General features: G+C 38.6%; 1 protein-coding gene across 1 annotated transcript in view; it reads right to left on the bottom strand.

Moving 5' to 3' along the window:
* Positions 1–4302: 4302 nt before the first annotated feature.
* Positions 4303–27744, bottom strand: part of LOC136147004 (guanylate-binding protein 1-like) — a 38802-nt gene continuing 15360 nt past the window's right edge. Inside the window, exons 8-13 of the mRNA XM_065906130.1 lie at positions 26818–27030; positions 23696–23795; positions 23009–23205; positions 18340–18439; positions 16911–16996; positions 4303–4455 (exon numbers count right to left, since the gene is read on the bottom strand). Coding sequence (XP_065762202.1) covers positions 4303–4455; positions 16911–16996; positions 18340–18439; positions 23009–23205; positions 23696–23795; positions 26818–27030 — 849 coding nt within the window. The remainder of the gene's footprint in view (positions 4456–16910; positions 16997–18339; positions 18440–23008; positions 23206–23695; positions 23796–26817; positions 27031–27744) is intronic.

Here is a 27744-nt window from a genome sequence, read left to right as displayed (position 1 = left end):
GATAATGTTTGCTATGGGTTTGTCATATATAGCTTTTATCATGTTGAGGTATGTTCCTTCTATGCCTACTTTCTGGAGAGTTTTTTTTTTTTTTTTTTTTTTAATTAAATGGATGTTGAATATTGTCAAAGGATTTTTCTGCATCTATTGACATAATCATATGGTTTTTAATCATTCAATTTGTTAATGAGTTGTATTACATTGATTGATTTGTGGATATTAAAGAATCCTTGCATTCCTGGGATAAAGCCCACTTGGTCATGATGTATGATCTTTTTAATATTTTGTTGGATTCTGTTTGCTAGAATTTTGTTAAGGATTTTTGCATCTATGTTCATCAGTGATATTGGCCTGAAGTTTCATTTTTTTGCAGCATCTTTATCTGGTTTTGGTATTAGAGTGATGGTGGCCTCATAGAATGAGTTTGGAAGTTTGTCTTCTGCAATTTTCTGGAAGAGTTTGAGTAAGATAGGTGTTAGCTCTTCTCTAAATTTTTGGTAGAATTCAGCTGTGAGGTCATCTGGTCCTGGGCTTTTGTTTGCTGAAAGATTTCTGATTACAGTTTCAATTTCCTTGCTTGTGATGGCTCTGTTAAGATCTTCTATTTCTTCCTGGTTCAGTTTTGGAAAGTTATACTTTTCTAAGAATTTGTCCATTTCTTCCAAGTTGTCCATTTTATTGGCATAGAGCTGCTGGTAGTAGTCTCTTATGATCCTTTGTATTTCAGTGTTGTCTGTTGTGATCTCTCCATTTTCATTTCTAATTTTGTTGATTTGCTTCTTCTCCCTTTTTTTCTTGATGAGTCTTGCTAATGGTTTGTCAATATTATTTACCTTTTCAAAAAATCAACTTTTAGCTTTGTTGAATTTTGCTATGGTCTCTTTTGTTTCTTTTACATTTATTTCTGCCCTAATTTTTAAGATTTCTTTCCTTCTAACTAACCCTGGGGTTCTTCCTTTCTTCCTTCTCTTGTTGCTTTAGGTGTGGAGTTAGGTTATTTATTTGATTTTTTTCTTGTTTCCTGAGGTAAGCCTGTAATGCTATGAACCTCCCCCTTAGCACTGCTTTTATAGTGTGCCATAGGTTTTGGGTTATTGTGTTTTCATTTTCATTCGTTTCTATGCATATTTTGATTTCTTTTTTCTTTTTATTTCTTTTATGATTTGTTGGTTATTCAGAAGCATGTTATTTAGCCTCCATATGTTGGAATTTTTAATAGTTTTTTTTTTCCCATATTTGAGATCTAATCTTACTGTACTGTGGTCAGAAAAGATGACTGGAATGATTTCAATTTTTTTGAATTAACCAAGGCTAGATTTATGGCCCAGCATGTGTTCTATTCTGGAGAAGGTTTCATGTGCACTTGAAAAAAGGTGAAATTGATTGTTTTGGGGTGAAATGTCCTATAGATATCAATTAGGTCTAGCTGGACCATTGTGTCAAAAAAAGTTTGTGTTTCCTTGTTAATTTTCTGTTTAGTTGATCTATCCATAGGTGGGGATGGGGTATTAAATTCTCCCACTATTACTGTGTTATTGTTAATTTTCCCTTTCATTCTTGTTAGCGTTTGCCTTACATATTGTGGTGCTCCTATGTTGGGTGTATATATATTTATAATTGTTATATCTTCTTTTTGGATTGATCCTTTGATCATTATGTAGTGCCCTTCTTTGTCTCTTTTCATAGGCTTTATTTTAAAGTCTATTTTATCTGACATGTGTATTGCAACTCCTGATTTCTTTTGGTCTCCATTTGCGTGAAATATTTTTTTCCAGCCCTTCACTTTCAGTCTGTATGTGTCCCTTGTTTTGTGGTGGGAATCTTGTAGACAGCATATATAGGGGTCTTGCTTTTGTATCTATTTAGCCGGTCTTTGTCTTTTGGTTGAAGCATTCAACCCATTTACATTTAAGGTAATTATTGATAAGAATGTTCCTGTTGCCATTTGTTTTGTTGTTTTGGGTTTGCGTTCATACAGCATTTCTGTGTTTTCTGCCTAGAGAAGATCCCTAGCATTTGTTGAAGGGCTGGTTTGGTGGTGCTGAATTCTCTCAACTTTTGATTGTCTGTAAAGCTTTTGAATTCTCCTTAATATCTGAATGAGATCCTTGCTGGGTACAGTAATCTAAGTTTTAGGTTATTCTTTTTCATTACTTTAAGTATGTCCTGCCATTCCCTTCTGGCCTGAAGGGTTTCTATTGAAAGATCAGCTGTTATCCTTATGGGAATCCCCTTGTGCATTATTTGTTGTTTCTCCCTTGCTGCTTTTAATATTTGTTCTTTGTGTTTGATCTTTGCTAATTTGACTAATATCTGTCTTGGGGTGCTTCGCCTTGGGTTTATCCTGTTTGGGACTCTCTGGGTTTCTTGGACTTGTGTCACTATTTCCTTCCCCATTTTTGGGAAGTTTTCAGCTATTATCTCCTTGAATATTTTCTCATGGCCTTTCTTTTTGTCTTCTTCTTCTGGGACTCCTATGATTTGAATGTTTGGGCGTTTCACATTGTCCCAGATGTCCCTGAGGTTGAACTCATTTCTTTTGATTCTTTTTTCTTTTTTCCTCTCTGCTTCATTTATTTCCACCATTTTATCTTCTACCTCACTTATCCTATCTTCTGCCTCCGTTATTCTACTGTTGGTTCCCTCCAGAGTGTTTTTGATCTCATTTATTGCATTACTCATTTTTAATTGACTCTTTTTTATTTCTTCTAGGTCCTTGTTCAACATTTCTTGCATCTTCTCAATCCTTGTCTCCAGGTTATGTATCTGTAACTCTATTTTGTTTTCAAGATTTTGGATCATTTTTATTATCATTATTCTAAATTCTTTTTCAGGTAGATTTCCTATCTCCTCCTCTTTTGTTTGGCTTGGTGGGCATTTTTCATGTTCCTTTACCTGCTGGGTATTTCTCTGCCTTTTCATCTTAGTTAGATTGCTGTGTTTAGGGTGGCCTTTCTGTATTCTGGTAGTCTGTGGTTCCTTTTTGTTGTGGAAGTTTCTCCCAGTCGTGCTAGATGTTTGGCTTGTTGGGGGTTGCTGGTTACGGAAGCTTGCGTCAGTGTTCTGGTGGGTGGAGCTGGATTTCTTCTCTCTGGAGTGCAATGGAGTGTCCAGTAGTGAGTTTTGAGATGGGTCCATGAGTTTCGTGTGACTTTAGACAGCCGGTATATTGACACTCAGGGCTATGTTCCTGCATTGCTGGAGAATTTGCATGGTATGTCTTGCTCTGGAATTTATTGGCTCTTGGATGGTGGTTGGTTTCAGTGTAGGTATGGAGGCTTTTGGGAGATCTCTTATTAATTAATGTTCCCTGTAGTCAGGAGTTCTCTGGTGTTCTCAGGTTTTGGGCTTAAGCCTCTTGCCTCTGGACTTCAGTCTTATTCTTCCAGTAGCCTCAAGACTTCTCCATCCATACAGCACTGATAAGAAAACTTCTAGGTTAATGGTGAAAGGATTCTCCACAGTGAGGGACACCCAGAGATGTTCACAGAGTTATATGAAGAAGAGGAGAGGGAGGAAGGAGATAAGAGGTGAGCAGGAGGAGAAAAGGGGGGATTCAAGAGAAGAGAGACACATCTATGCAGTACTCTGTTCCCTAAGTGTTCTCCACAGCCCAGAACACCCACAGAGATTCACAGAATTGGACTGAAAAGAGAAGGGGAAGGGAGGAAATACAGGTGATCTGGGGAAGCAAAAGGAGAGAAAAAAGGGGGAGAGTGATCAAACCAGTAATCACACTCCTGAGTAAAAATGGGTACAGAGGTTTGGATTCTTAAATGTCCAAAATTGATATCAAATACTGAAAAACAAATATTAAAAATCTAGACTCTTAAAAATACAATATTAAAGAACAACAGAAACACAAAACATGTAAGAAATATATATGAAGTTTGCTTTAAAAATGGAGTCCATTTTTTATTTTGCCAGGTTATAGTGGGTTATAAAAATGAATATTAAGGAGTAATAGAGGACTTTAAAAAAAAAGTAAAGGAAAACAAAAGAAATTTTTAATTAAAAGCAATAATAATAATAGTAAAATTGTATCTAGGAATTTCTCTGGAGCTGTTGCAGGCAGTGTGGGTTCAGTTCAGTTTCAGATAGCTCCTCGTTCCAGCTTACACTTCTCGATACCTATAGGCTCCTTCTGGTGTAGTCGGTGTTAACTACAGGGATTTTAATCTGTTGCACCCGTCACTTCTGAAGCGGTTCCCTTTGTTTATTTGGCTTCTGTTTGCCGGTCTCTTCAGTGTCTAATTTCCGCCCTTACACAAGGCGGCGGAGGTGGTCTCTTGTTTAGGTTCGCTAGTTCAGTCCTGCTGCGGGGAGGGAGGGGCGCTGCAGACAAGTGTCACTGGCCTGTGTGGGGAGCGCTCGCAGTGTTCCGGCCACAGTGGGTATGCCCCCGCTCACGGGTGTGTGCTTTCCCCGTCTACACTGCTCAGACTCCAGGCTGCTCTACAGGGAGTGGGCCCTGAGTTACATGCACTTCCCAGGCCTAAGCCGCTCAGGTTCAGGTTTTTGGGTACTCCACAAAGGCGCAGACTCGGTTAGGCCTGCATTTTGTGCCTTCCCCGCCGGAACAGCTCAGGCAGCCAGGAGCTTGAGAAGCGCACTCTCCCCGGGTGGGTGCGGTGTACCTTCTCCCCTCCGTGGTCCCAGACTCAGTTTACGGGCGCGCCAGTCGTGAGCGCCTTGCGTCCCTTCTGGGAAGCTGGTCTCTACCTGCGACCCTCCTGTCGGATGTCAACCATCCAGAATCTCAAGAAGTCTTTGGTTAGAGACTGGAAGCCTGTTTGCACTTTGGTAGGGGATGCCTTCTCTGGGGCCGAATTTGCCCCTTTCCCCTCGCCCCTGACTCCTGCCTCTGGCGGTGGATGGGCCAGTCCGCAGCCGGCTAGCTCTTCTCTGGTATTCACTCAGTCCTTTGTTCTGGGGAGGGGCAAGTAGTGCCTTAGTTTAGGGCTTTTTCCCAGGTTAATTCTCTCTCCCTTGCTATCCCATAGTTTAAGTTGCTATCTCTCCTTAGCTCCCTCAGATTGCCCTCAGGGCTTTCAGCCCCCATTCTTACCCTAAGCAATGCCAGCCGCTCCTTTTCATTCAGTCCCCCCTTGCAGGTGGCAGATGCAAGCGTCTGGGGTACTTTTCTGCTGGGAGTTGCTTTTAGGCACCTAATACGTGGGTTTTATTTATTTTTCCTCCCAGTTAGGTTGCCCTCCGAGATTTGAAAACTTCCCTCAGACCCACCAGTGAGAGGGTTTCCTGGTGTTTGGAAACTTCCTCTATTAAGACTCCCTTCCCGGGACGGATCTCCATCACTAACTCTATTGTCTCTCTTTTTATCTTTTATCTTTTGTCCTACTTCCTTTCGAAGACAATGGGCTGCTTTTCTGGGTGTCTGATGTCCTCTGCTAGCAATCAGAAGTTGTTTTGTGGAGTTTGCTCAGTGTTCAAATGACCTTTTGATGAATTTGTGGGGAACAAAGTGGTCTCCCCGTCCTATTCCTCTGCCATCTTAGCTCCCTCCCCTGTAGGCAAATTCGTTTTTGTTTTGTTTTGTTTTTTTTTTTTTCATTCACAAAGCAGATACGAAGCTTTAATTCACTGTGGGCATTTCTGACTATTCACTATATAATACATAAACTTTTCACATTTCTTCACACAGATAAATCTTTATAAGACTTCTTTTCCGTCCAAGTACTGTGTACCATAACACCATTGCATTTAACTAGCTAAGGACATATTATAAATACCATGAGCCACTGACTAAATACAGAAAATGACACATGAGAAAGTGTAAATTAAAGATGCTTAAGAAGGGCTGAATACAATGAAAGTTTACATGTATTCTATAATTCTAGGTATCACATCACAGTGACAACCAACTACAATAAAATCAAAACTTCTTCTAGATGATAATACATTCAAATTTCTAACATCCAATTATTTTCATTTCCACACTGTTAATATTACAGGCTTAACACAACCAGCTTTTAGACTGAAGACCAAGTTTCTTTTTTTTCTTTTTTTAGTGTATTTTTACTAGTTGGAGGCTAATTACTTTATAATATTGAAGTGGGTTTTGTCATACATTGACATGAATCAGTCATGGAGTTGCATGTATTCCCCATCCCGATCCCCCCTCCCACCTCCCTCTCCACCTGATTCCTCTGGGTCTTCCCAGTGCAACAGGCCCGAGCACATGTCTCATGCATCCAACCTGGTCTGGTGATCTCTTTCACTATAGATAATATACATGTTTTGATGTTTTTCTTTTGAAACATCCCACCCTCGCCTTCTCCCACAGAGTCCAAAAGTCTGTTCTGTACTTCTGTGTCTCTTTTTCTGTTTTGCATGTAGGGTTATCATTACCATCTTTCTAAATTCCATATTTATGTGTTAGTATGCTGTAATGTTCTTTATCTTTCTGACTTACTTCACTCTGTATAATGGGCTCCAGTTTCATCCATCTCATTAGAACTGATTCAAATGAATTCTTTTTAATGGCTGAGTAATATTCCATGGTGTATATGTACCACAGCTTCCTTATCCATTCGTCTGCTGATGGGCATCTAGGTTGCTTCCATGTCCTGGCTACTATAAACAGTGCTGCAATGAACACTGGGGTGCACGTGTCTCTTTCAGATCTAGTTTCCTCAGTGTGTATGCCCAGGAGTGGGATTGCTGGGTCATATGGCAGTTCTATTTCCAGGTTTTTAAGGAATCTCCACACTGTTCTCCATAGTGGCTGTACTAGCTTGCATTCCCACCAACAGTGTAAGAGGGTTCCCTTTACTCCACACCCTCTCCAGCATTTATTGCTTGTAGACTTTTGGATAGCAACCATCCTGATTGGCGTGTAATGGTACCTCATTGTGGTTTTGATTTGCATTTCTTTGATAATGAGTGATGTTGAGCATCTTTTCATGTGTTTGTTAGCCATCTGCATGGCTTCTTTGGAGAACTGTCTGTTTAGTTCTTTGGCCCATTTTTTGATTGGGTCATTTAATTTTCTGGAATTGAGCTTCAGGAGTTGCTTGTATATTTTTGAGATTAATCCTTTGTCTGTTGCTTCATTTGCTATTATCTTCTCCCAATCTGAGGGCTGTCTTTTCACCTTTCTCATAGTTTCCTTTGTTGTGCAAAAGCATTTAAGTTTCATTAGGTCCCATTTGTTTATTTTTGCTTTTATTTCCAATATTCTGGGAAGTGGGTCATAGAGGATCCTGCTGTGATTCATGTTGCAGAGTGTTTTGCCTATGTTCTCCTCTAGGAGTTTTATAGTTTCTGGTCTTGCATTTAGATCTTTAATCCATTTTGAGTTTATTTTTGTGTATGGTGTTAGAAAGTGTTCAAGTTTCATTCTTTTACAAGTGGTTGACCAGTTTTCCCAGCACCACTTGTTAAAGAGGTTGTCTTTTCTCCATTGTATATCCTTGCCTCCTTTGTCGAAGATAAGGTGTCCATGGGTTCGTGGATTTATCTCTGGGCTTTCCATTCTGTTCCATTTATCTATATTTCTGTCTTTGTGCCAGTACCATACTGTCTTGATGACTGTGGCTTTGTAGTAGAGCCCGAATCAGGTAGATTGACTCCTCCAGTTCCATTCTTCTTTCTCAAGATTACTTTGGCTATTCGAGGTTTTTTGTATTTCCTTACAATTTGTAAAATTATTTGTCCTGGTTCTGTGAAAAATACGTTTGGTAGCTTGATAGGGGTTGCATTGAATCTATAGTTTGCTTTGGGTAGTATAGCCATTTTGATAATATTGATTCTTCCAATCCATGAACACGGTATGTTTCTCCATCTGTTTGTGTCCTCTTTGATTTCTTTCATCAGTGTTTTATAGTTTTCTATGTATAGGTCTTTTGTTTCTTTAGATAGATATACTCCTAAGTATTTTATTCTTTTTGTTGCAATGGTGAATGGTATTGTTTCCTTAATTTCTCCTTATGTTTTCTCATTGTTAGAGTATAGGAATGCAAGGGATTTCTGTGTGTTAATTTTATATCCTGCAACTTTACTATATTTGTTGATTAGCTCTAATAATTTTCTGGTAGAGTCTTTAGAGTTTTCTATGTAGAGGATCATGTCATCTGCAAACAGCGAAAGTTTCACTTCTTCTTTTCCTATCTGGATTCCTTTTACTTCTTTTTCTGCTCTGACTGCTGTGCTCAAAACTTCCAAAACTATGTTGAATAGTAGTGGTGAGAGTGGGCACCCTTGTCTTGTTCCTGATTTCAGGGGAAATGATTTCAATTTTTCACCATTGAGGGTGATGCTTGCTGTGGGTTTGTCATATATAGCTTTTATTACGTTGAGGTGTGTTCCTTCTATTCTTGCTTTCTGGAGAGTTTTAATCAAAAATGGGTGTTGAATTTTGTCAAAGTCTTTCTCTGCATTTATTGAGATAAATATATGATTTTTATCTTTCAATTTGTTAATGTGTTGTATTACATTGATTGATTTGCAGATATTAAATAATCCTTGCATTCCTGGGATAAAGCCCACTTGGTCATGGTGTATGATTTTTTTAGTATGTTGTTGGATTCTGTTTGCTAGAATTTTGTTCAGAATTTTTGCATCTATGTTCATCAGTGATATTGGCCTGTAGTTTTCTTTTTTTGTGGCATCTTTGTCTGGTTTTGGAATTAGAGTGATGGTGGCCTCATAGAATGAGTTTGGAAGTTTACCTTCTTCTGCAATTTTCTGGAAGAGTTTGAGTAAGATAGGTGTTAGCTCTTCTCTAAAGTTTTGATAGAATTCAGCTGTGAAGGCTTCTGGTCCTGGGCTTTTGTTTGCTGGAAGATTTCTAATTACAGTTTCGATTTCCTTGCTTGTGACGGCAGACCAAGTTTCTTGTGTAATAATAAGAACAAAGTTTCTTGTGTAATAATAATTACTATCTTGATCATGACCAGAAGTAACCAAATTTGTTTGTACTGTACTGTATAGAGATGAGACTTTATTAAGTATAATATGAAACTCTTTATAAAGGTGTTCAAGAGAAATTCAAATAGTAGCCTGAAAATGAGTTTTAATTGCTATTTATTCTACATACATTCCATTAAAATATGAAGTCGCTGTCAAAATATTTATAAATAAGTATACAGTATAATAGCTCTTCCTCTTCCAAAATACCAGCTGGGAAAAAATTTCCAAGGTGACCCAAGGAGGGAAAAAAGGAGGGGGGGAGGGGAAAGGCCTCAGAAAACAAACGTTATATAGCCTTGTAAGCGGCAATCTTCCAGAGTCTATTTTCAATTGGAATAAATTCTGCAGCCAATTCTACCTTGCTTCGGTGTCCACAGTCCAGAGTCCTTGAATATCTAGTTCAGTATTCTACAGAAATCTGCAAGGACTCCTAAACACCCCTCAACTAATTACACAGGGAAAACAGATCATGTTCTGTATTAAGACTTCTGTGAAAATTGAACATAGTTATAGCCATTCTTTTAACAGTGATGCTAGAATAAGTCATGAAATATATGCACAGCTGTACACGAATCATCATTAAACACAGGAGCAAAACACCATTTGATGCATATCAAATAAGCTCCCCTAAAGCCAATCTGAATATATATATTTTCACTTACTTTGATACAGCATTGGAAGGGTCTGCATATAATTACGGAGACTGCTGCAAACAATATTTGATGCTATTAAGTGTTCCATTAAGCATCAGGCATGCACAATAATTACTTTAAAGAATTTCTCATGTATGTACCTTAACATTTCTGTTTATAAGCTACAATATGTTTAAAGCATTTAGTAATCTTTAAACCAATTATTTAAATTGACCTACACCTAAGTGGGGAAAAACAACAACAAAAAACTTCATCTCAACACCTGAAGGTAATATTTAAACTTTACTCCCCCAAATTATGTAAATTTTTTTTAATATGTCATGCTTAAAATTCCAAACATGACAAAAATTCTTACCACTACTTAATTAGAAGTATGATTTCTCAGCAGCAGTCTACCCACCACAAACTTAGAGCATGCCACACTTCAGGGGTTTACATGATAAGAGTGATGTGCTGGTGGATGCAGATGACCATAATTGAACATATCAGTCTCTTCTCTTCATTCTGGATCTTTTATTTCAAACTAAATAAAGTGCAAATTCTTTAACGTCTGAGCCACCAGGGAAGCACAAAGATTCGAAGAGGCTAATTAGCAAGTTGAACAAATAGATATTTTATATGTTGATAATTGTGATCAAACACTGCAGAAAACATATTTCTTCAGGTTAACAAATTAAAGTCGAGCAGAGTATACCAATTTACCATAATGCTATGTTAAAAAAATATTCCCTGCTGGCTCAGATGATAAAGAATCTGCCTGAAATGCAGGAGACCCAGGTTCAATCCCTGGGATGGGAAGATCCCCTGGAGAAGGGAATGGCTACCCATTCCACAATTCTTGCCTGGAGAATCCTATGGACAGAGGAGCCTGGCAGGCTACAGTTCACGGGGTTGCAAAGAGCTGGACATGACTGAGCAACTAACACTTTCACCTTTCAACGTTATAAAACAGTGACAAAAAGATAACTAAAGATTCTTGTATTTTTATATTATAATTCTAGTTAATATATAGGTCACAGAAATTTTTATTTTGAAAAATATAAAATATTTTTAAATGAGTAATACTGATAATACCAGGTATCAGACTTCAAGATGCAGTTAAATCACTAATTTCAGTGAAATTCATATCCTCAAAGCTATAAAGTAAATACATAGTAAAGAATTAAAGTAGAAAACAAGCTAAATACCAATCTCTTCAAGTGAACCAAATGCAGAAAAAGTAGAAGAAACCAAAATAAAAACAAAACAATGAAGTAGAAAACCAATATATAATAAGAGAGTCAAAGCAACCAAACTGTTTGTAAAATTGGTAGTTTATGAAATTGGTAAAGCTAGAGTGACTAATCAAGAGAAATGAGATCCATGTTCCAAACTACTAAGAATTCAAAATGTCTCAAGAGAACATTGCTCCAACTTGAAAAGAAAAAAGTCCAAATAATCTATAAAATCATGCTTTTAAGAAACCATCCCAAATGAGGTCGCAAAACAAGAAGATAAAATCTCAAAGAGCTGCAATCCCTTTTGAGGAGATGAGCCACATATACAAGTTATCTTTTATCTGATTACAGATATTAGAAAAACAAAATTTTTAATAAACATCCTGCATATTGCACAATGGCCAGAATCCCCAATAAACTTTGACATAAGAGAAATTCACACATACTCATAAAATCTTCCATTGGCCTCTATCAGGTATCATAAGGAATAGTAGGTGCAGGGCAGGAGATATGGAATAACACTTGTTGAGTAGACTGGCTGAACTTTTCAAGGTTTGAGGTGCAACAGATTTAGCTAGAAAACCTACGTGTATGCAGGCATTCAACAAAGCCTTGCAATGAGTAGATAGACAAAAACAAAAACCAAAAACAGCAGTCTACCACTGGAATAGGTCAAGAGCACCAAGACTGCCCACATGAAAAGTATGCAGGGCCTGCTAAAGGTTGAGGATGGAACAGGGAAACTAAGAGAATCTTCTGGTGCTTCAGGTCTTCCACTACAAATAGTAGAATTTCACTGGAGGAATGTGAAGCTTGTGGTGGACTTGATGTAGTGTAGCAACAACAAAACTCAGCACAGATGAATTACTACACTGAATAAATGCCCCCCACAATCATCCTAACCAAAATAGAGATTGTGCTATTTGTGGAATATAAATCTTATTATCTCAATATCCACTTATTTTTTTTTAAACAGGGCTAAGCACACAATAAAAATGGAGTCAAGCAAGAAGAAGAAACAAACAAAAACAAACAAACAAAAAAACCCAAGTTAAAACAATGCATCATAGTGAGATAAGACAAAGAACAGAAACAAAATCAGAAATAAACCTAATGTGGAACAATCAGGGCCTTTGAAATCACAATTACTATGTTGAAAGACCTAACGGGAAAGTGAATAACACACATGAACACATTAAAAATTTTTAAAGACTGCATGCTGCTAATAGAGTTAAGTGGAAATCCTATAAAAGTAAAACACAGTATCAGTGACTAAGAATTATTTTAAAGAAATTAACAGATGATACGTGAACAAATTGGTATAAGAACCATATAATCTGAGATAGATCGATAGTCATTAACAACACGGGAACACAGAAATCAAGAGAAAAATGTATTCTGAGCCTTCAGTAGTTTAGGATAACCCCCAGTACAATGACAAAAGGTTTCTTGTGCACATAATTGGAAAAATAAAAATAGAAGTAAAGAAAGAGGCAGGAAAAATACTTGAAGAGAAAATTTCTCAAAATTAATAAAAGAGACAAATGGCCAATCAAAGGTTCACAGAACCCCAAACTAAACAAATATAAGATAAATATGGCCTTACACCCCACAGACTAGTAATAAAAGCCAATTATGAAGAAAAATCTTAAAGAAAAGCAGTAAAAAATGAAACATTACATACAGAAGAACAAAAACTAGGTTTGGAAAGAAACATTGCTAGAAATTATATAAGCTAGGAGAAAGTGGAATAACATCTCTATTAAAGTGTTGAATGAAAAATGTCAACCAGAATTATATACAAGTAACAATGCCTTTAAAGTGAATGCAAAAGACTTTTAAAATGTAGCATTTGTATGTCCCCTATTGGTGGGAATGTAAATTGATGGAGCCACTATGGAAAACAATATGAATGTTCCTCAAAAGACTAAAATTATAGCTACCATAGCAAGGGTACGGTATGAGCACGGTAGATAGTATGAGTTTATGTAAGCATTACACTTATTCATGATTGTTCTGTGCTCATGAACTAATCGCTTCCTAAAGGTCCCACCACGAAAACCCAGCACATTGGGCATAAGTTTTTCAACATATGATATTTGGGGAGACATATGCACACCAGGCCGCCCTGTCAAACACCAACTCCTGGAGTTTACTCAAACTCGAGTCCATCGAGCCCGTGATGCTATCCAACCATCTCATCCTCTGTCGTCCCCTTCTCCTCCTGCCCCCAATCCCTCCCAGCATCAGGGTCTTTTCCAATGAGTCAACTCTTCGCATGAGGTGGCCAAAGTATTGGAGTTTCAGCTTCAGCATCAGTCATTCCAATGAATACCCAGGACTGATCTCCTTTAGGATGGACTGGTTGGATCTCCTTGCAGCCCATAGACTCTCAAGAGTCTTCTCCAACACCACAGTTCAAAAGTATCAAATTTTTGGTGCTCAGCTTTCTTCCCAGTCCAACTCTCACATCTATACACAACCACTGGAAAAACCACAGCCTTGACTAGACAGACCTTTGCTGGCAAAGTAATGTCTCTGCTTTTTAATATGCTATCTAGTTTGGTCATAACGTTCCTTCCAATGAGTAAGAGTCTTTTAATTTCATGGCTGCAGTCACCATCTGCAGGGATTTGGGAGCCCAAAAAATTAAAGTCTGACACTGTTTCCACTGTCTCCCCATCTATTTGCCATGAAGTGATGGGACCAGATGTCATGATCTTAGTTTTCTGAATGTTGAGCTTTAAGCCAACTTTTTCACTCTTTCACTTTCATCTTCATGGGGTCACAAAGAGTCAGACACGACTGAGCGACTGAACTGAACTGAACTGAATTAGATGGTAGTAGAAAAGTTCTCTAGGGCCGGCAGGGATCCCCAACATCCCCCACCCCCTGCTGCAGACTGGTACTAGTCCATGGCCTGTTAGGAACTTGGCTGCACACCAGGAGATGAGATGCAGGGCAAGAAAGGGAAGCTTCATGTGGTATGTCCCATCACTAGTAATACCACTTGAACTATCCTCTACCTCCACTTCCACTGTCTTCCATAAGACCAGTCCCTGTTTCCAAAATGTTTGGGGCCACTCTTCTAGGGAAACCAAAAGATAGCAGAGACAAAAACATTAACAGTAAGGAAATTTTATTTCCTGACACAGCAGCCAAAACTAGGGGTAAACACAATCTAACCTGTAGACAGTTAACAGAAAACCTCACGCTAGAGACGTATTTACCTCAGGTCCTTCAAAATATTAAACTATGCCAGCTTTCAACAAAAAAATTCTAGACATGCTAAAAGACCTAAAAGCAGTCTGATGAGTCAAATCAAGCATCAGAACCAGATTCAGAAATGGCAGAAATTTACAAATTATCAGACAGCTAAATTTAAAATGACTGTGATTAATATGCTAAGAAATCTAATGGAGAAAGAGGAAAATGTGAATGAACAGGTGAGTAATATATAGAGAGAAATGGAAACTCCCACAGTTTTAAGGAAATACAAGAAACTAAAAACATGGTGACAGAATGAAGAATGTCTCTGGTGGGTTCATCAGTAGACTGAACATGATTGGGATGGACTCAGTGAATTTGGAGGTGTGTCAATAGAAACTTTTCAGATTGAAGAGCACATCATATTCAACTACAGAAAACCAAAGGCAAAGAGAAAATCTTGAAATAAGCCAGAGATTTTTTTTTACTCACAGAGGCACTAGGTTAATAATTATATCAGACTTCTCCTTTGAAAGCATACAAGCAAGAAGAAAATTGAGTGAAATAATTAAAATCTCAAAAGAAATAGTAATACCAAATTAGAATTCTGTATCTACTGAAATTATTCTTCTGAGTGAAGAAGAAATAAGCACTTCCTCAGACAAGCAAAAATTGAGGGAATCTGTCACCAGGAACCCTAATTTGTAAGAAATGTTTAAAGTTCTTCAGAGGAGGAAAATAATATATCAGAAATTTGGATCTACATAAAGAGTAGAATAGCACCAAAGGAGGAATAAATGGCAAGGAAATAAAAATATATTTTCTTATTCTAAGTTGATCTAACATACAATTTATTAAAACAATAATAGCACCAATGTATTTGAAGATTGTGGTGTATGTAGGAATGAAATGAATTATAGCAATGATACAAAAGACTGGACAGAAGAGTCAGGAATATTTTGTTATTTTAATGTGTTTGTGCTATCGGTGATTGGTATAGTGTTAACTGACACGGAACATGGATTGTTTAGAAATGTATATTGCAATTTCTAGGGTAAACAGTTTAAAAAAATTTTTAAGAGATATAATTGCTATGCTAAGTAAAGATAGAAAATGGAATCATATAAAATGCATAATTAAAACCAAAATTTAGAAAGGGATTGAAAGATAAAATATTGACAATAATGTGGGCAATGAATAGCAAAAAGTATCAAGTACGGTGGATATTAATCCTACTCTATCAGTAATCAATTTCAATATCAATGATCTAAATACACGAATTAAAAGACAGAGACTGCCAGAGTGGATTAAAAACACAGGACTCAATTATCTGTTGTGTACAAGGAACCCACTTTATGAAGACAAAGGTAGACTAAAGGGATGGAGACTATGGTATATCATATGGGGTATATACAGATTATATTATATATCTTATATGGTACATATAGATGATGGTAGATAACATCAATTCAGTTCAGTTCAGTTCAGTCTCTCAGTTGTGTCCGACTCTGCAACATGACGGACTGCAGCACGCCAGGCTTCCCTGTCCATCACCAACTGCAGGAGCTTGCTCAAACTCATGTCCATCAAGTGGGTGATGGCATCCAACCATCTTATCCTTCTCCTGCCTTCAATCTTTCCCAGCATCAGGGTCTTTCCCAATGAGTCAGTTCTTGACATCAGGTGGCCAAAGTATAGGCGTTTCAGGTTCAACATCAGTCCTTCCAATGAATATTCAGGACTGATTTCCTTTCGGATTGACTGGTTTGATCTCCTGCAGTCCAAGGGACTCTCAAGAGTCTTCTCTAACACCACAGTTCAAAAACATCAATTCTTTGGCATTCAGCTATCTTTACAGTCCAACTCTCACATCCATACATGACTAACGGAAAAGCCATAGCTTTGACTAGACATGCTTTTATTGGCAAAGTAATATCTCTACTTTTTAATGTGCTGTCTAGATTGATCACAGTTTTTCTTCCAAAGAGCAAGTATCTTTTAAACTCATGGCTGCAGTAACCATCTGCAGTAATTTTGGAGCCCCTCCAAAAATAAAGTCTGTCACTGTGTCCATTGTTTCCCCATCTATTTGCCAGAAGTGATTGCACTGGATGCTATGATCTTAGTTTTCTGAATGTTGAGTTTTAAGCCAACTTTTTCACTGTCTTCTTTCACTTTCATCAAGAGGCTCTTTAATTCCTCTTTGCTTTCTGTCATAAGGGTGCTGTCATCTACATATCTGAGGTTATTGATATTTCTCCCAGCAATCTTGATTCCAGCTTGTGCTTCTTCCAGTCTGCATTTCACATGATGTGCTCTGCATATAAGCTAAATAAGCAGGGTGACAATATACAGCCTTGACAAAATCCTTTCTCGATTTGGAACCAGTGTGTTCTTCCATGTCCAGTTCTAACTGTTGCTTCCTGAACTGCATACAGATTTCTCAAGACGCAGGTCAGGTGGCCTGGTATTCCCATCTCTTGAAGAAAATTCCACAGTTTGTGGTGATCCATACAGTCCAAGGCTTTAGCATAGTCAATAAAGCAGAAGTGGATATTTTTCTGGAAAACTGTTGCTTTTTTGTTGATCCAGTGGACCTTGGCATTTTGATCTCTGGTTCCTCTGCCTTTTCTAAAACCACCTTAAACATCTGGAAGTTCACGGTTCATGTATTGTTGAAGCCTGGCTTGGAAAATTTTGAGCATTACTTTGCTAGCGTGTGAGATGAGTTCAACTGTATGGTAGCTAGAACATTCTTTGACATTGCCTTTCTTTGGGATTGAAGTGAAAACTGACTTTTCCAGTCGCATTTTATCCAAATTTGACCTTGCTGAGTTATCCAAATATGCTGGCATATTGAGTGCAGCACTTTCACAGCATCATCTTTTAGGATTTGAAATACCTCAACTGGAGTTCCATCGCCTCCACTAGCTTGGTTCATGGAGATGCTTCCAAGGACCACTTGACTGCAGACTTCAGGATGTCTGGCTATAGGTGAGTGATCACAATATCATGATTATCAGCATCATGAAGATCTTGTTTTTTATTGTTCTTCTGTGTATTCTTATCACCTTTTTAAAATATCTTCAGCTTCTGTTAGGTCCATACAATTTCTGTCCTTTATTCTGCCTATCGTTGCATGAAATATTCCCTTGGTAGCTCTAATTTTCTTGAAGAGATCGCTAGGACTTCCCATTCTTTTCTTTTCCTCTACTTCTTTTCACTGATCACCAAGGAAGTCTTTCTTATTTCTCCTTGCTATTCTTTGGAACTCTGCATTCAAATGGGTATATCTTTCCTTTTCTCCTTTGTCTTTCACTTCCCTTCTTTTCTCAGCTACATGTAAGGCCTCCTCTGACAATCATTTTGCCTTTTTGCATTTCTTTTGCATGGGTATGGTCTTGATCACTGAAAAATGGAGTTAGGTAAGGTTTTGAAGAATTATAGCTATAATTCTCAGAGGGATAGAAAGGAATTATGCGCTAAAGCTTCCTTTTTGTGATTGCAGAAGTTATTCTTGGAACTGTGCATGAGGGGAAATGAGAAAAGAAGAGTGAAATAGAGAGACATTCTGTGGCCTAGAAATGGGGCAGTAATTATCTAGAGGGATTCTCTAGACAAAGAAGGTTGAACACCCACTCATATATCTATTTCACACAGGTGCAAGTAATTCCCCTACCAGTGTTTAGGAATCCCTTCAGTGACCCCAGCAATGCAGCCTCCACCCATTGGAGAACTGTCCATTCTCTGCACCCTGAAGTTAATTGTTCCAGGTCTCCCTTATTGGAAGCCATCATGTGACCTAGTGACTGCTTGGCAGGAGTGATGCTTGACTGTGCTCCATGACTTTGTATGCTCCCATCAGACTTTTCCGGTGTACACAACACTCCAACTCCATCCGTGTACCAAAGTAAATCCTTGAGTAAGACCATGGAGCTGAGGATACCTAGAGGGGTGGTTTATGTGTGAGGAAACCGTCTACACTGAATAGACCACCTCTGATATCCCCAAATTGGATGTAAATGTATCCCGATTACACAATTAAAAGTCTCTCTAGAATCAATATGCATGATTTCAAACATAGGTTCTACTGAGGTATCATACTAGTCAATTATACTATATTTAATCATGAATTGAATTCTTCTATAGGTTAAACACTGCCTTCACATTTCATTTCATCTTTGCAAACTTTAAGCCTCAATGAAAATACACCTTATGACTTCAAGTTTAGTGGCAATTGTTTGACATCTTGAAGGTGCTCATTCAACTTGTTCTTAACAGATAGAAGCTGGTTAGGAAATTATGGTCCTTAGGTTTTTAGAGAATATTACATGATTGTGATTCTCCCTGATTCTTCTGGAGGGCTACAATCTCTTCATGAAGTTTCATGCTCTCCTTTTGGAATTCCTCCTGGAGAAGTCGTCCCTGTTCCTAAAAGGGAAAGTGGAGACTGAACACACAACTTAAAACATTTGCCACAGTTGCTAAATTATACCTATATTAATCCCTCATGGGTTGTGAAACTTCTTTTCGAAGCATTTTCCTCCTTTAATATTCATTATATCCCTCTTTCTTAAGTCTACTATCAAAATTTTTCTGGGATTTATTTAGCTTCAGAAATATTCTTCTCTTACAGTTTCTAAAATATTAGTGAACCCTAGAATTAATTTTTTCTTCCTTCAACCTGAAACGACAGTCTTTTTTTAAAAAACGGTCTTTTTCTATCTCAGCTCTATATCACATGAACTGCCAAATGTATATCTAAGAAGGCAAGGAAGATGAAGGAACACCATAGGAAGAATACTACAAAATTCAGAATCACAGCAGGTGTTTGATCAGGCAATTTAGTACAAGTATCCAAATTTTGGTAGCAGAGATAACAGAAATAAGTCGAGGAGGTAAAGCCTACACTGCTCCATTCTATATTACAGGGTAGAAATCCCGACTCGGCACAGATTTGGAGAGTAGCCTGGAGAGCAGGAAGAAAGATGCAGCCTGGGTATGCAGCTAATTGTACGATATGGAATTTCCTGGTGTTTCAGATGGTAGAGAATCTCCCGGAAATGAAGGAGACCTGTGTTTGATCCCGGAGTCAGGAAAATCCCCTGGAGAAAGAAACAGCAACTCACTCCAGTATTTTTGTCTGGAAAATCTCATACACAGAGGAGTCTGGTAGGCTACAGTCCATGGGGTCGCAAAGAAGTCAGGGACAACTTAGCAATTAAACAACAAGATAGACTTCAATAACCAGAGATGGTTAGGGGTAGAAGCAGTAAGGGAATGAAATGTCTACCAGTGTTTGGGCTAGAACAGTCCTTAAACTGATATAATGCCCTAACTTTTAAGAGCTTTTGACTCAGCACAGTGGAAGGTAGAATGGAGATGCTACAGTTGAATACCGGAAGTTTAAGAGGCAGAACCCTCTCTTGATCTGCTATTAACTGGGCCCTCTCCTTTTCCATCTTCTCAGTCAGTTGCTTCATATGTTCCTGATAACTCGCTTCTTTTTCTTGCATCATCTGTTGATTCTTCTTTTGCATTTCCTCTAACATTTTCTTTGCAGCTTCCACAGCTTCAGACTTTATACGTTCCACTTAAGAAGAAAAATAAGCAGAGAAATATGAGAATCTTAAGTTATTTTTATAGCTTTACTTCTACTTTCTCCTTTTTTACTTGTTTGCTTGTCTCATGAAGAAAGACTCTTGTGTTTATTTTTGCACTGAGCAATCAGAATCTGACTGCCAGTGCAGGAGATGTGAGTTGGATCCCTTGGTGGAGATTCCCTGGAGGAGGGCATGGCAACCCACTCCAGTGTTCTTGCCTGGAGAATACCATGGACGGAGGAGCCTGGTAGGCTGCAGTCCATGGGGTCGCTAAGAGTCGGACACGACTGAGCGACTGCACTTTCATCTTTCACATTTCACTTTCATTGGAGGAGGAAATGGCAACCCACTCCAGTGTTCTTGCCTGGAGAATCCCAGAGACGGGGGAACCTGGTGGGCTTCCGACTATGGGGTCACACATAAGAATCAGACACGACTGAAGTGACTTAGCAGCAGCAGAGTGTTTTCAGCTGTTCTCATCTTCAGTCTCTTCTTCCTTTTCTGTCAGCGACTGATCAGTCTGTCGAAGTGCATCAGCCACACCCTCTTTGGAACCCAAATATTTCCTCAGTGTCTCTTCTGTCTATTGATGCAGATCAAGTTAGAATTAGGAAATAGAGATTATGGGTTAAAGGAAAACTTAGCAGTACATGTTTCAATTCAATTTCATTTTACCCGTTTTAGAATTTATTAATGAATACTATCTCAAACTGGCTTAAAACCCAACTCTAGATCCACCCTCAAATTTGCCTCATTCTCAGTCACCCCGATGTTAGAAAAGTAATCAGTAAAGCTTATCTTCTAATTGTATGGATTGCAAAACTTATGCCTGTTCTTTACATCAGCTAATGGTATATGCTTTGGCTTCAAAATAAAGCCAGCAAGAGCCCATCAGTTGTAACATATTCCTCCCAAACACACTGGTCCAGGATAGTATCTCTTCTTGCCTGGACCATGGTATTAGATTCATAATTCGTCTACCTACTTCCTTCTCCTCTTGCTCCCCTACTGTCTGATTTCCTGAGAGCAGCTAGTGTCGTATCACTTTAAAAAAGATCACTTCACTCTGATGCACCAAACCCTCTGCTGATTTTCCAACTCTTTTCAAGTAAAACTGAAACTACTCTCAGGGCCCTCCAGGATACTACCTGGTTATCCTCTGGCCTTAAGCAACTCTCGACCTTATCTCCTGCCACCACTTTCTTTGCTCATTGCCCTCTTGCCACGTTTGTTGGACATAAACCAATTCATCCTTCTGGGATTTTCTGTTGTTTGAAATTATCTTCTTCTAGATGCTCGCTTGGCTTACTTCCTGACTTCCTTGAAGACTGTTGAAACAGCACCTCACTAGAGAGGTCCTCTCTAAAATCCTACATATAAAATAGGACCATGTTCCCTTCCTCTCCTAGACCTGTGATAGCAGTCACCCTAATATTTTTCTTCCCTTCATTCTTAGTAATAGAACCTATTTTATTTTTTCCCAGTCGGGGCACATTATAGGCCATGATAAAACACTGCATTTTTTTTTAGCCAACCTCCCTGGTAGCTGGAGGTGGCCATAAGATTAAAATTTGGCTAATACCACTTATGCAATGGTATTATATTGGGCTTTTTACAGATCACCTTAAAGAGAGTTGATCCAGAGACATTTTCTGTTTTCCCCTTTTCTTCCCATCTGTAATATGGAAAGAATGGGTGAAACTCCAACAGCCATCTTATACCATGAATTGACCTTGAAGATGGAGGCTGGGTGCTAAGGTGCTGGAGCAGGACAGGAGAGTCTGGGAACAGCATGATTGTGGAATTGTCATAGCAGCCTGGACCCCTCTGCCTTACTTCTTGTATATAAGAGGGAAAGAAACTTCTCTGTTTTTAAGACACTCTTGTTTTGTTTTTAAATAATATGTGCCCAAACCTAATTCTAACTGATATAACCTGAGTATACTGGCACAGAAGCTTAGTTATGAGCCCAGAGTTTCCTATTAGAGTTTCCATTTCAGCTGTACCACTTAATACCTGTACATCTTAGGTGAGTTATTTTACTTCCCTCAGTTTTCTTATTTATAAAATGAGGACATTGATATCATGTACTTCATAGTGCTCTTATGAGGACTGAATGAGTTAAGCCCATTTCTTTCCTAACACAAAATAGGTCTATATGTGAGCTGCTGTTATTATTAGATTTGCTGTAAGCTATACTTTGTTGATTGCTGGTGAATACTTTGAAAGAACTTGCTTTTTTATTTAAACTGCACTAATCCCAGTTATAGACATATAGTTAGGCCTGAATAGAGAATTTTTGGATGATAGAATGACTAAATTATTGAATAAATTCTGCAAACGTTTTTGAGGGCTACCCACTGTGCTTCCAAGAAGCACTACCATGGGATGAATAGCAGATTCATCCCATGGTAGTCTGTCCTATTGAATAAACCCATAGTAGTCAATGAAACCACAGGCACCATTTACCCATTGCATTTTTGTTGTTCCCACTGTAGTTTGAAAGAGTCATATCAGCGAGGCCCCAGAAATGGTGATCAGTAGGTAATTTACCTGTACCCTCTTTCTGGGGACCTGGTGGTACTTTTCCTTCGGCTCATTCATCTTCTTAATAAATAGATAATAACCTCCTGGTTTAGAAAATGTTCCCTGCTTCACATCTTCATATAGAGGATGAAATATATCATCAATTAAAGCCATGCAGCAATCTGAGGATGCGTTCACGTTCTGTCTACAAAAGTCATGTCGCTTTGCTTCTAACTCGTCCTGTGAGGTGAAAAATAGCACAAGTGGTACCGTGAGCCATGATGAGGTTGTGAACCAAGGTGGATTACTGGGAAATGCTTCTCCTGCAGAGAAGGTGGCACATAAATATAACACACCCCTCATCATGTTGGGAGATTCTAGAAAACTGTTAGATAGAGTGTTGGTTTAAAAAATACATCTACTTCTCTTTGTTTTTATCTGAAGCTATTTTCCCCATGGTTTTTTTTTTCCTTTTTTTTTTTTTTTAGCTTCAGAGAATGAGTCTCAAAGCATAAACACTGCTCCATTTGAAACTTCTCTTTTTAAGTCCCTAAGAATTCACCACACAATGGTTGAGTATGGCAGGCCTGCAGGAAGTTCCTGATTCCACGGTTTGTGACTTAGTGACACTCAACCTTCATGAAATGAGATTTCTTTGTTGGTAAAATGCAGGAAATTGTATCCATCTCATAGATTCCCTGTCAGGATAGACTTGAACAACCAGAGATGGTTAGGGGTAGAAGCAGTAAGGGAATGAAATGTCTACCAGTGTTTGGGCTAGAACAGTCCTTAAACTGATATAATGCCCTAACTTTTAAGAGCTTTGATTCAGCACAGTGGAAGGTAGAATGGAGATGCTACAGTTGAATACCTGAAGTTTAAGGGCTAGAACCCTCTCTTGGTCTGCTATTAACTGGGCCCTCTCCTTTTCCCTCTTCTCAGTCAGTTGCTTCATATGTTCCTGATAACTCGCTTCTTTTTCTTGCATCATCTGTTGATACTTCTTTTGCATTTCCTCTAACATTTTCTTTGCAGCTTCCACAGCTTCAGACTTTATACGTTCCACTTAAGAAGAAAAATAAGCAGAGAAATATGAGAATCTTAAGTTATTTTTATAGCTTTATTTCTACTTTCTCCCTTTTTACTTGTTTGCTTGTCTCATGAAGAAAGACTCTTGTGTTTATTTTTGCACTGAGCAATCAGAATCTGACTGCCAGTGCAGGAGATGTGAGTTGGATCCCTTGGTGGAGATTCCCTGGAGGAGGGCATGACAACCCACTCCAGTGTTCTTGCCTGGAGAATACCATGGACGGAGGAGCCTGGTAGGCTGCAGTCCATGGGGTCGCTAAGAGTCGGACACGACTGAGCGACTGCACTTTCATCTTTCACATTTCACTTTCATTGGAGGAGGAAATGGCAACCCACTCCAGTGTTCTTGCCTGGAGAATCCCAGGGACAGGGGAGCCTGGTGGGCTTCCGACTAAGGGGTCACACATAAGAATCAGACACGACTGAAGCGACTTAGCAGCAGCAGAGTGTTTTCAGCTGTTCTCATCTTCAGTCTCTTCTTCCTTTTCTGTCAGCGACTGATCAGTCTGTCGAAGTGCATCAGCCACACCCTCTTTGGAACCCAAATATTTCCTCAGTGTCTCTTCTGTCTATTGATGCAGATCAAGTTAGAATTAGGAAATAGAGGTTATGGGTTAAAGGAAAACTTAGCAGTACATGTTTCAATTCAATTTCATTTTACCCGTTTTAGAATTTATTAATGAATACTATCTCAAACTGGCTTAAAACCCAACTCTAGATCCACCCTCAAATTTGCCTCATTCTCAGTCACCCCGATGTTAGAAATGTAATCAGTAAAGCTTATCTTCTAATTGTACGGATTGCAAACCTTGTGGCTGTTCTTTACATCAGCTAATGGAATTTGCTTTGGCTTCAAAATAAAGCCAGCAAGAGCCCATCAGTTGTAACATATTCCTCCCAAACACACTGGTCCAGGATAGTATCTCTTCTTGCCTGGACCATGGTATTAAAGATTCATAATTCGTGTCCTACTTCCTTCTCCTCTTGCTCCCCTACTGTCTGATTTCCTGAGAGCAGCTAGTGTCGTATCACTTTAAAAAAGATCACTTCACTCTGATGCACCAAACCCTCTGCTGATTTTCCAACTCTTTTCAAGTAAAACTGAAACTACTCTCAGGGCCCTCCAGGATACTACCTGGTTATCCTCTGGCCTTGAGCATCTCTTGACCTTACCTCCTGCCACCACTTTCTTTGCTCATTGCCCTCTTGCCACGTTTGTTGGACATAAACCAATTCATCCTTCTGGGATTTTCTGTTGTTTGAAGTTATCTTCTTCTAGATGCTCGCTTGGCTTACATCCTGACTTCCTTGAAGACTGTTGAAACAGCACCTCACCAGAGAGGTCCTATCTAAAATCTTGCATATAAAATAGGACCATGTTCCCTTCCTCTCCTAAACCTGTACCCTACTTTATTTTTCCTCAGTGCAATTTTTGTCTCTTTGATAGCAGCTTCTAGAGTCACCCTAATATTTTACTCCCCTTTGTTCATAATAATAGAACCTCATTTTTTTCCCACTCAGGGCACGTCATTGGCCATGATAAAATACTGCATTTTTTTTAGCCAACCTCCCTGGTAGCTGGCGGTGGCCATAAGATTAAAATTTGGTTAATACCACTTATGCAATGGTATTATATTGGGCTTTTTTCAGATCACCTTAAAGAGAGTTGATCCAGAGACCTTTTACTCTTCTGTTTTCCCCTTTTCTTCCCATCTGCAATATGGAAAGAATGGGTGAAACTCCAACAGCCATCTTATACCATGAATTGACCTTGAGGATGGAGGCTGGGTGCTAAGGTGCTGGAGCAGAACAGGAGAGTCTGGGAACAGCGTGATTGTGGAATTGTCATAGCAGCCTGGACCCCTCTGCCTTACTTCTTGTATATAAGAGAAAGAAACTTCTGTGTTCTTAAGGCACATTTGTTTTGTTTTTAAATAACATGTGCCCACAAAGATCTAAACAGACATTTCTCCACGAAGACATGCAGATGGCTAACAAACACATGAAAATATGCTCAATATCACTCATTATCAGAGAAATGCAAATCAAAACCTCAATGAGGTACCATTACACACCAGTCATGATGGCTGCTATCCAAAAGTCTATAAGCTATAAATGCTGGAGAGGATGTGGAGAATAGAGAACTCTCTTATACTGTTGGTGGGAATGCAAAGTAGTACAGCCGCTATGGAGAACAGTGTGGAGAGTCCTTAAAAAACTGGAAATAGAACTGCCATATGACCCAGCAATCCCACTCCTGGGCATATACACTGAGGAAACTAGTTCTGAAAGAGACATGTGTACCCCAATGTAGAGTCATGTGTACCCCAATGCTCAATGTAGCACTGTTTATAATAGCCAGGACATGGAAGCAACCTAGATGCCCATCAGCAGACGAATGGATAAGAAAGCTGTGGTACATATACACAATGGAATATTACTCAGGCATTAAAAAGAATACATTTGAATCAGTTCTAATGAGATGGATAAAATGGGCTCCATTATACAGAGTGAAGTAAGTCAGAAAGATAAACACCAATACAGTTTACTAATGCATATATTTAGAAATTTAGAAAGATGGTAATGATAACCCTATATGCAAGACTGAAAAAGAGACACAGATATATAGAACAGACTTTTGGACTCTGTGGGAGAAGGTGACGGTGGGATGATCTAAGAGAACAGCATTAAAACATGTATATTATCAAGTGTGAAACAGATCGCCAGCCTAGGTTGGATGCATGAGACATATGTTCGGGCTGGTACCCTGGCATGACCCAGAGGGATGGGATGGGGAAGGAGGTGGGAGGGGAGTTCAGGATGGGGAACACATGTAAATCCATGCCTGATTCATGTCAATGTATGAGAAAACCCACTACAATATTGTAAAGTAATTAGCCTCCAACTAATTAAAATAATTGGGGGAAAAAATATGTGCCCAAACCTAATTCTAACTGATATAACCTGAGTATACTGGCACAGAAGCAAAGTTATGAGCCCAGACTTTCCTGTTAGAGTTTCCATTTCAGCTGTACCACTTATTACCTGTACATCTTAGGTGAGTTATTTTATTTCCCTCAGTTTTTTAATTTATAAAATGAGGACACTGATGTCATGTACTTCATATTGCTCTTATGAGGACTGAATGATTTAAGCCCATTTCTTTCCTAACACAAAATAGGTCTATAAGTGAACTGCTATTATTATTAGATTTGCTGTAAGCTATAATTTGTTGATTGCTGAATACTTTGAAAGAACTTGCTTTTAAAAAAAAAAAAAAAAAAAACTGCACTAATCCCAGTTATAGACATAGAGTTAGGCCTGAGTAGAGAATTTTTGGATGATAGAATGACTAAATTATTGAATAAATTCTGCAAACGTTTTTGAGGGCTCCCATCTGTGCTTCCAAGAAGCACTACCATGGGATGAATCTGCTATTCATTTCATGGTAGTCTGTCCTATTGAATAAACCCATAGTAGTCAATGAAAGCCACAGGCACCATTTACCCATTGCATTTTTGTTGTTCCCACTGTAGTTTGAAAGAGTCATATCAGCGAGGCCCCAGAAATGGTGATCAGTAGGTAATTTACCTGTACCCCCTTTCTGGGGACCTGGTGGTATTTATCCTTCGGCTCATTCATCTTCTTAATAAATAGATAATAACCTCCTGGTTTAGAAAATGTTCCCTGCTTCACATCTTCATATAGAGGATGAAATATATCATCAATTAAAGCCATGCAGTAATCTGAGGATGCTTTCATGTTCTGTCTACAAAAGTCATGTCGCTTTGCTTCTAACTCGTCCTGTGAGGTGAAAAATAGCACAAATGGTACCATGAGCCATGATGAGGTTGTGAACCAAGGTGGATTACTGGGAAATGCTTCTCCTGCAGAGAAGGTGGCACACAAATATAACACACCTCTCATCATGTTGGGAGATTCTAGAAAACTGTTAGATAGAGTGTTGGTTTAAAAAATACATCTACTTCTCTTTGTGCTTATCTGAAGCCTTTTTCCTGATTTTTTTTTTAGCTTCAGAGAATGAGTCTCAAAGCATAAACACTGCTCCATTTGAAACTTCTCTTTTTAAGTCCCTAATAGTTCACCACACAATTGTCCAGTATGGCAGGCCTGCAGAAAGTTTCTGGTTCCAGCAATTTGTGACTTAGTGACACTCAACCTTCATGAAATGAGATTTCTTTGTTAAAACACAGGAAATTGTATCCATCTCATAGATTCCCTGTCAGGATTATATGCAGTGGTATAAAGTGTTAAGCCCAGTGACTTCTCTGTAAGTGCTCAAAAGGGTCAATGATTGGTGGTACGTTGTTTAAAATAATAGTATTTTGGCATATTTTCTCAATATAAGGCTAATGAAGGTAATGGAGATTGTAATGCAGTTAATGTCTGTATGGAGAAAGCCTACAGAACAGCATTTTTACCTGCATTCAATTATAGAAGAGAACTTGCAAGTATCTTTGGTCTAAAAAACATTCATAGTCTGCTGACCTTCACTAT

This window comes from Muntiacus reevesi, chromosome 1 (assembly GCF_963930625.1).
Source record: "Muntiacus reevesi chromosome 1, mMunRee1.1, whole genome shotgun sequence".
NCBI classification, from domain to species: domain Eukaryota; kingdom Metazoa; phylum Chordata; class Mammalia; order Artiodactyla; family Cervidae; genus Muntiacus; species Muntiacus reevesi.
The sequence above is the reverse complement of the archived record's forward strand: the minus strand, read 5'-3'. Positions and strand labels throughout refer to the sequence as shown.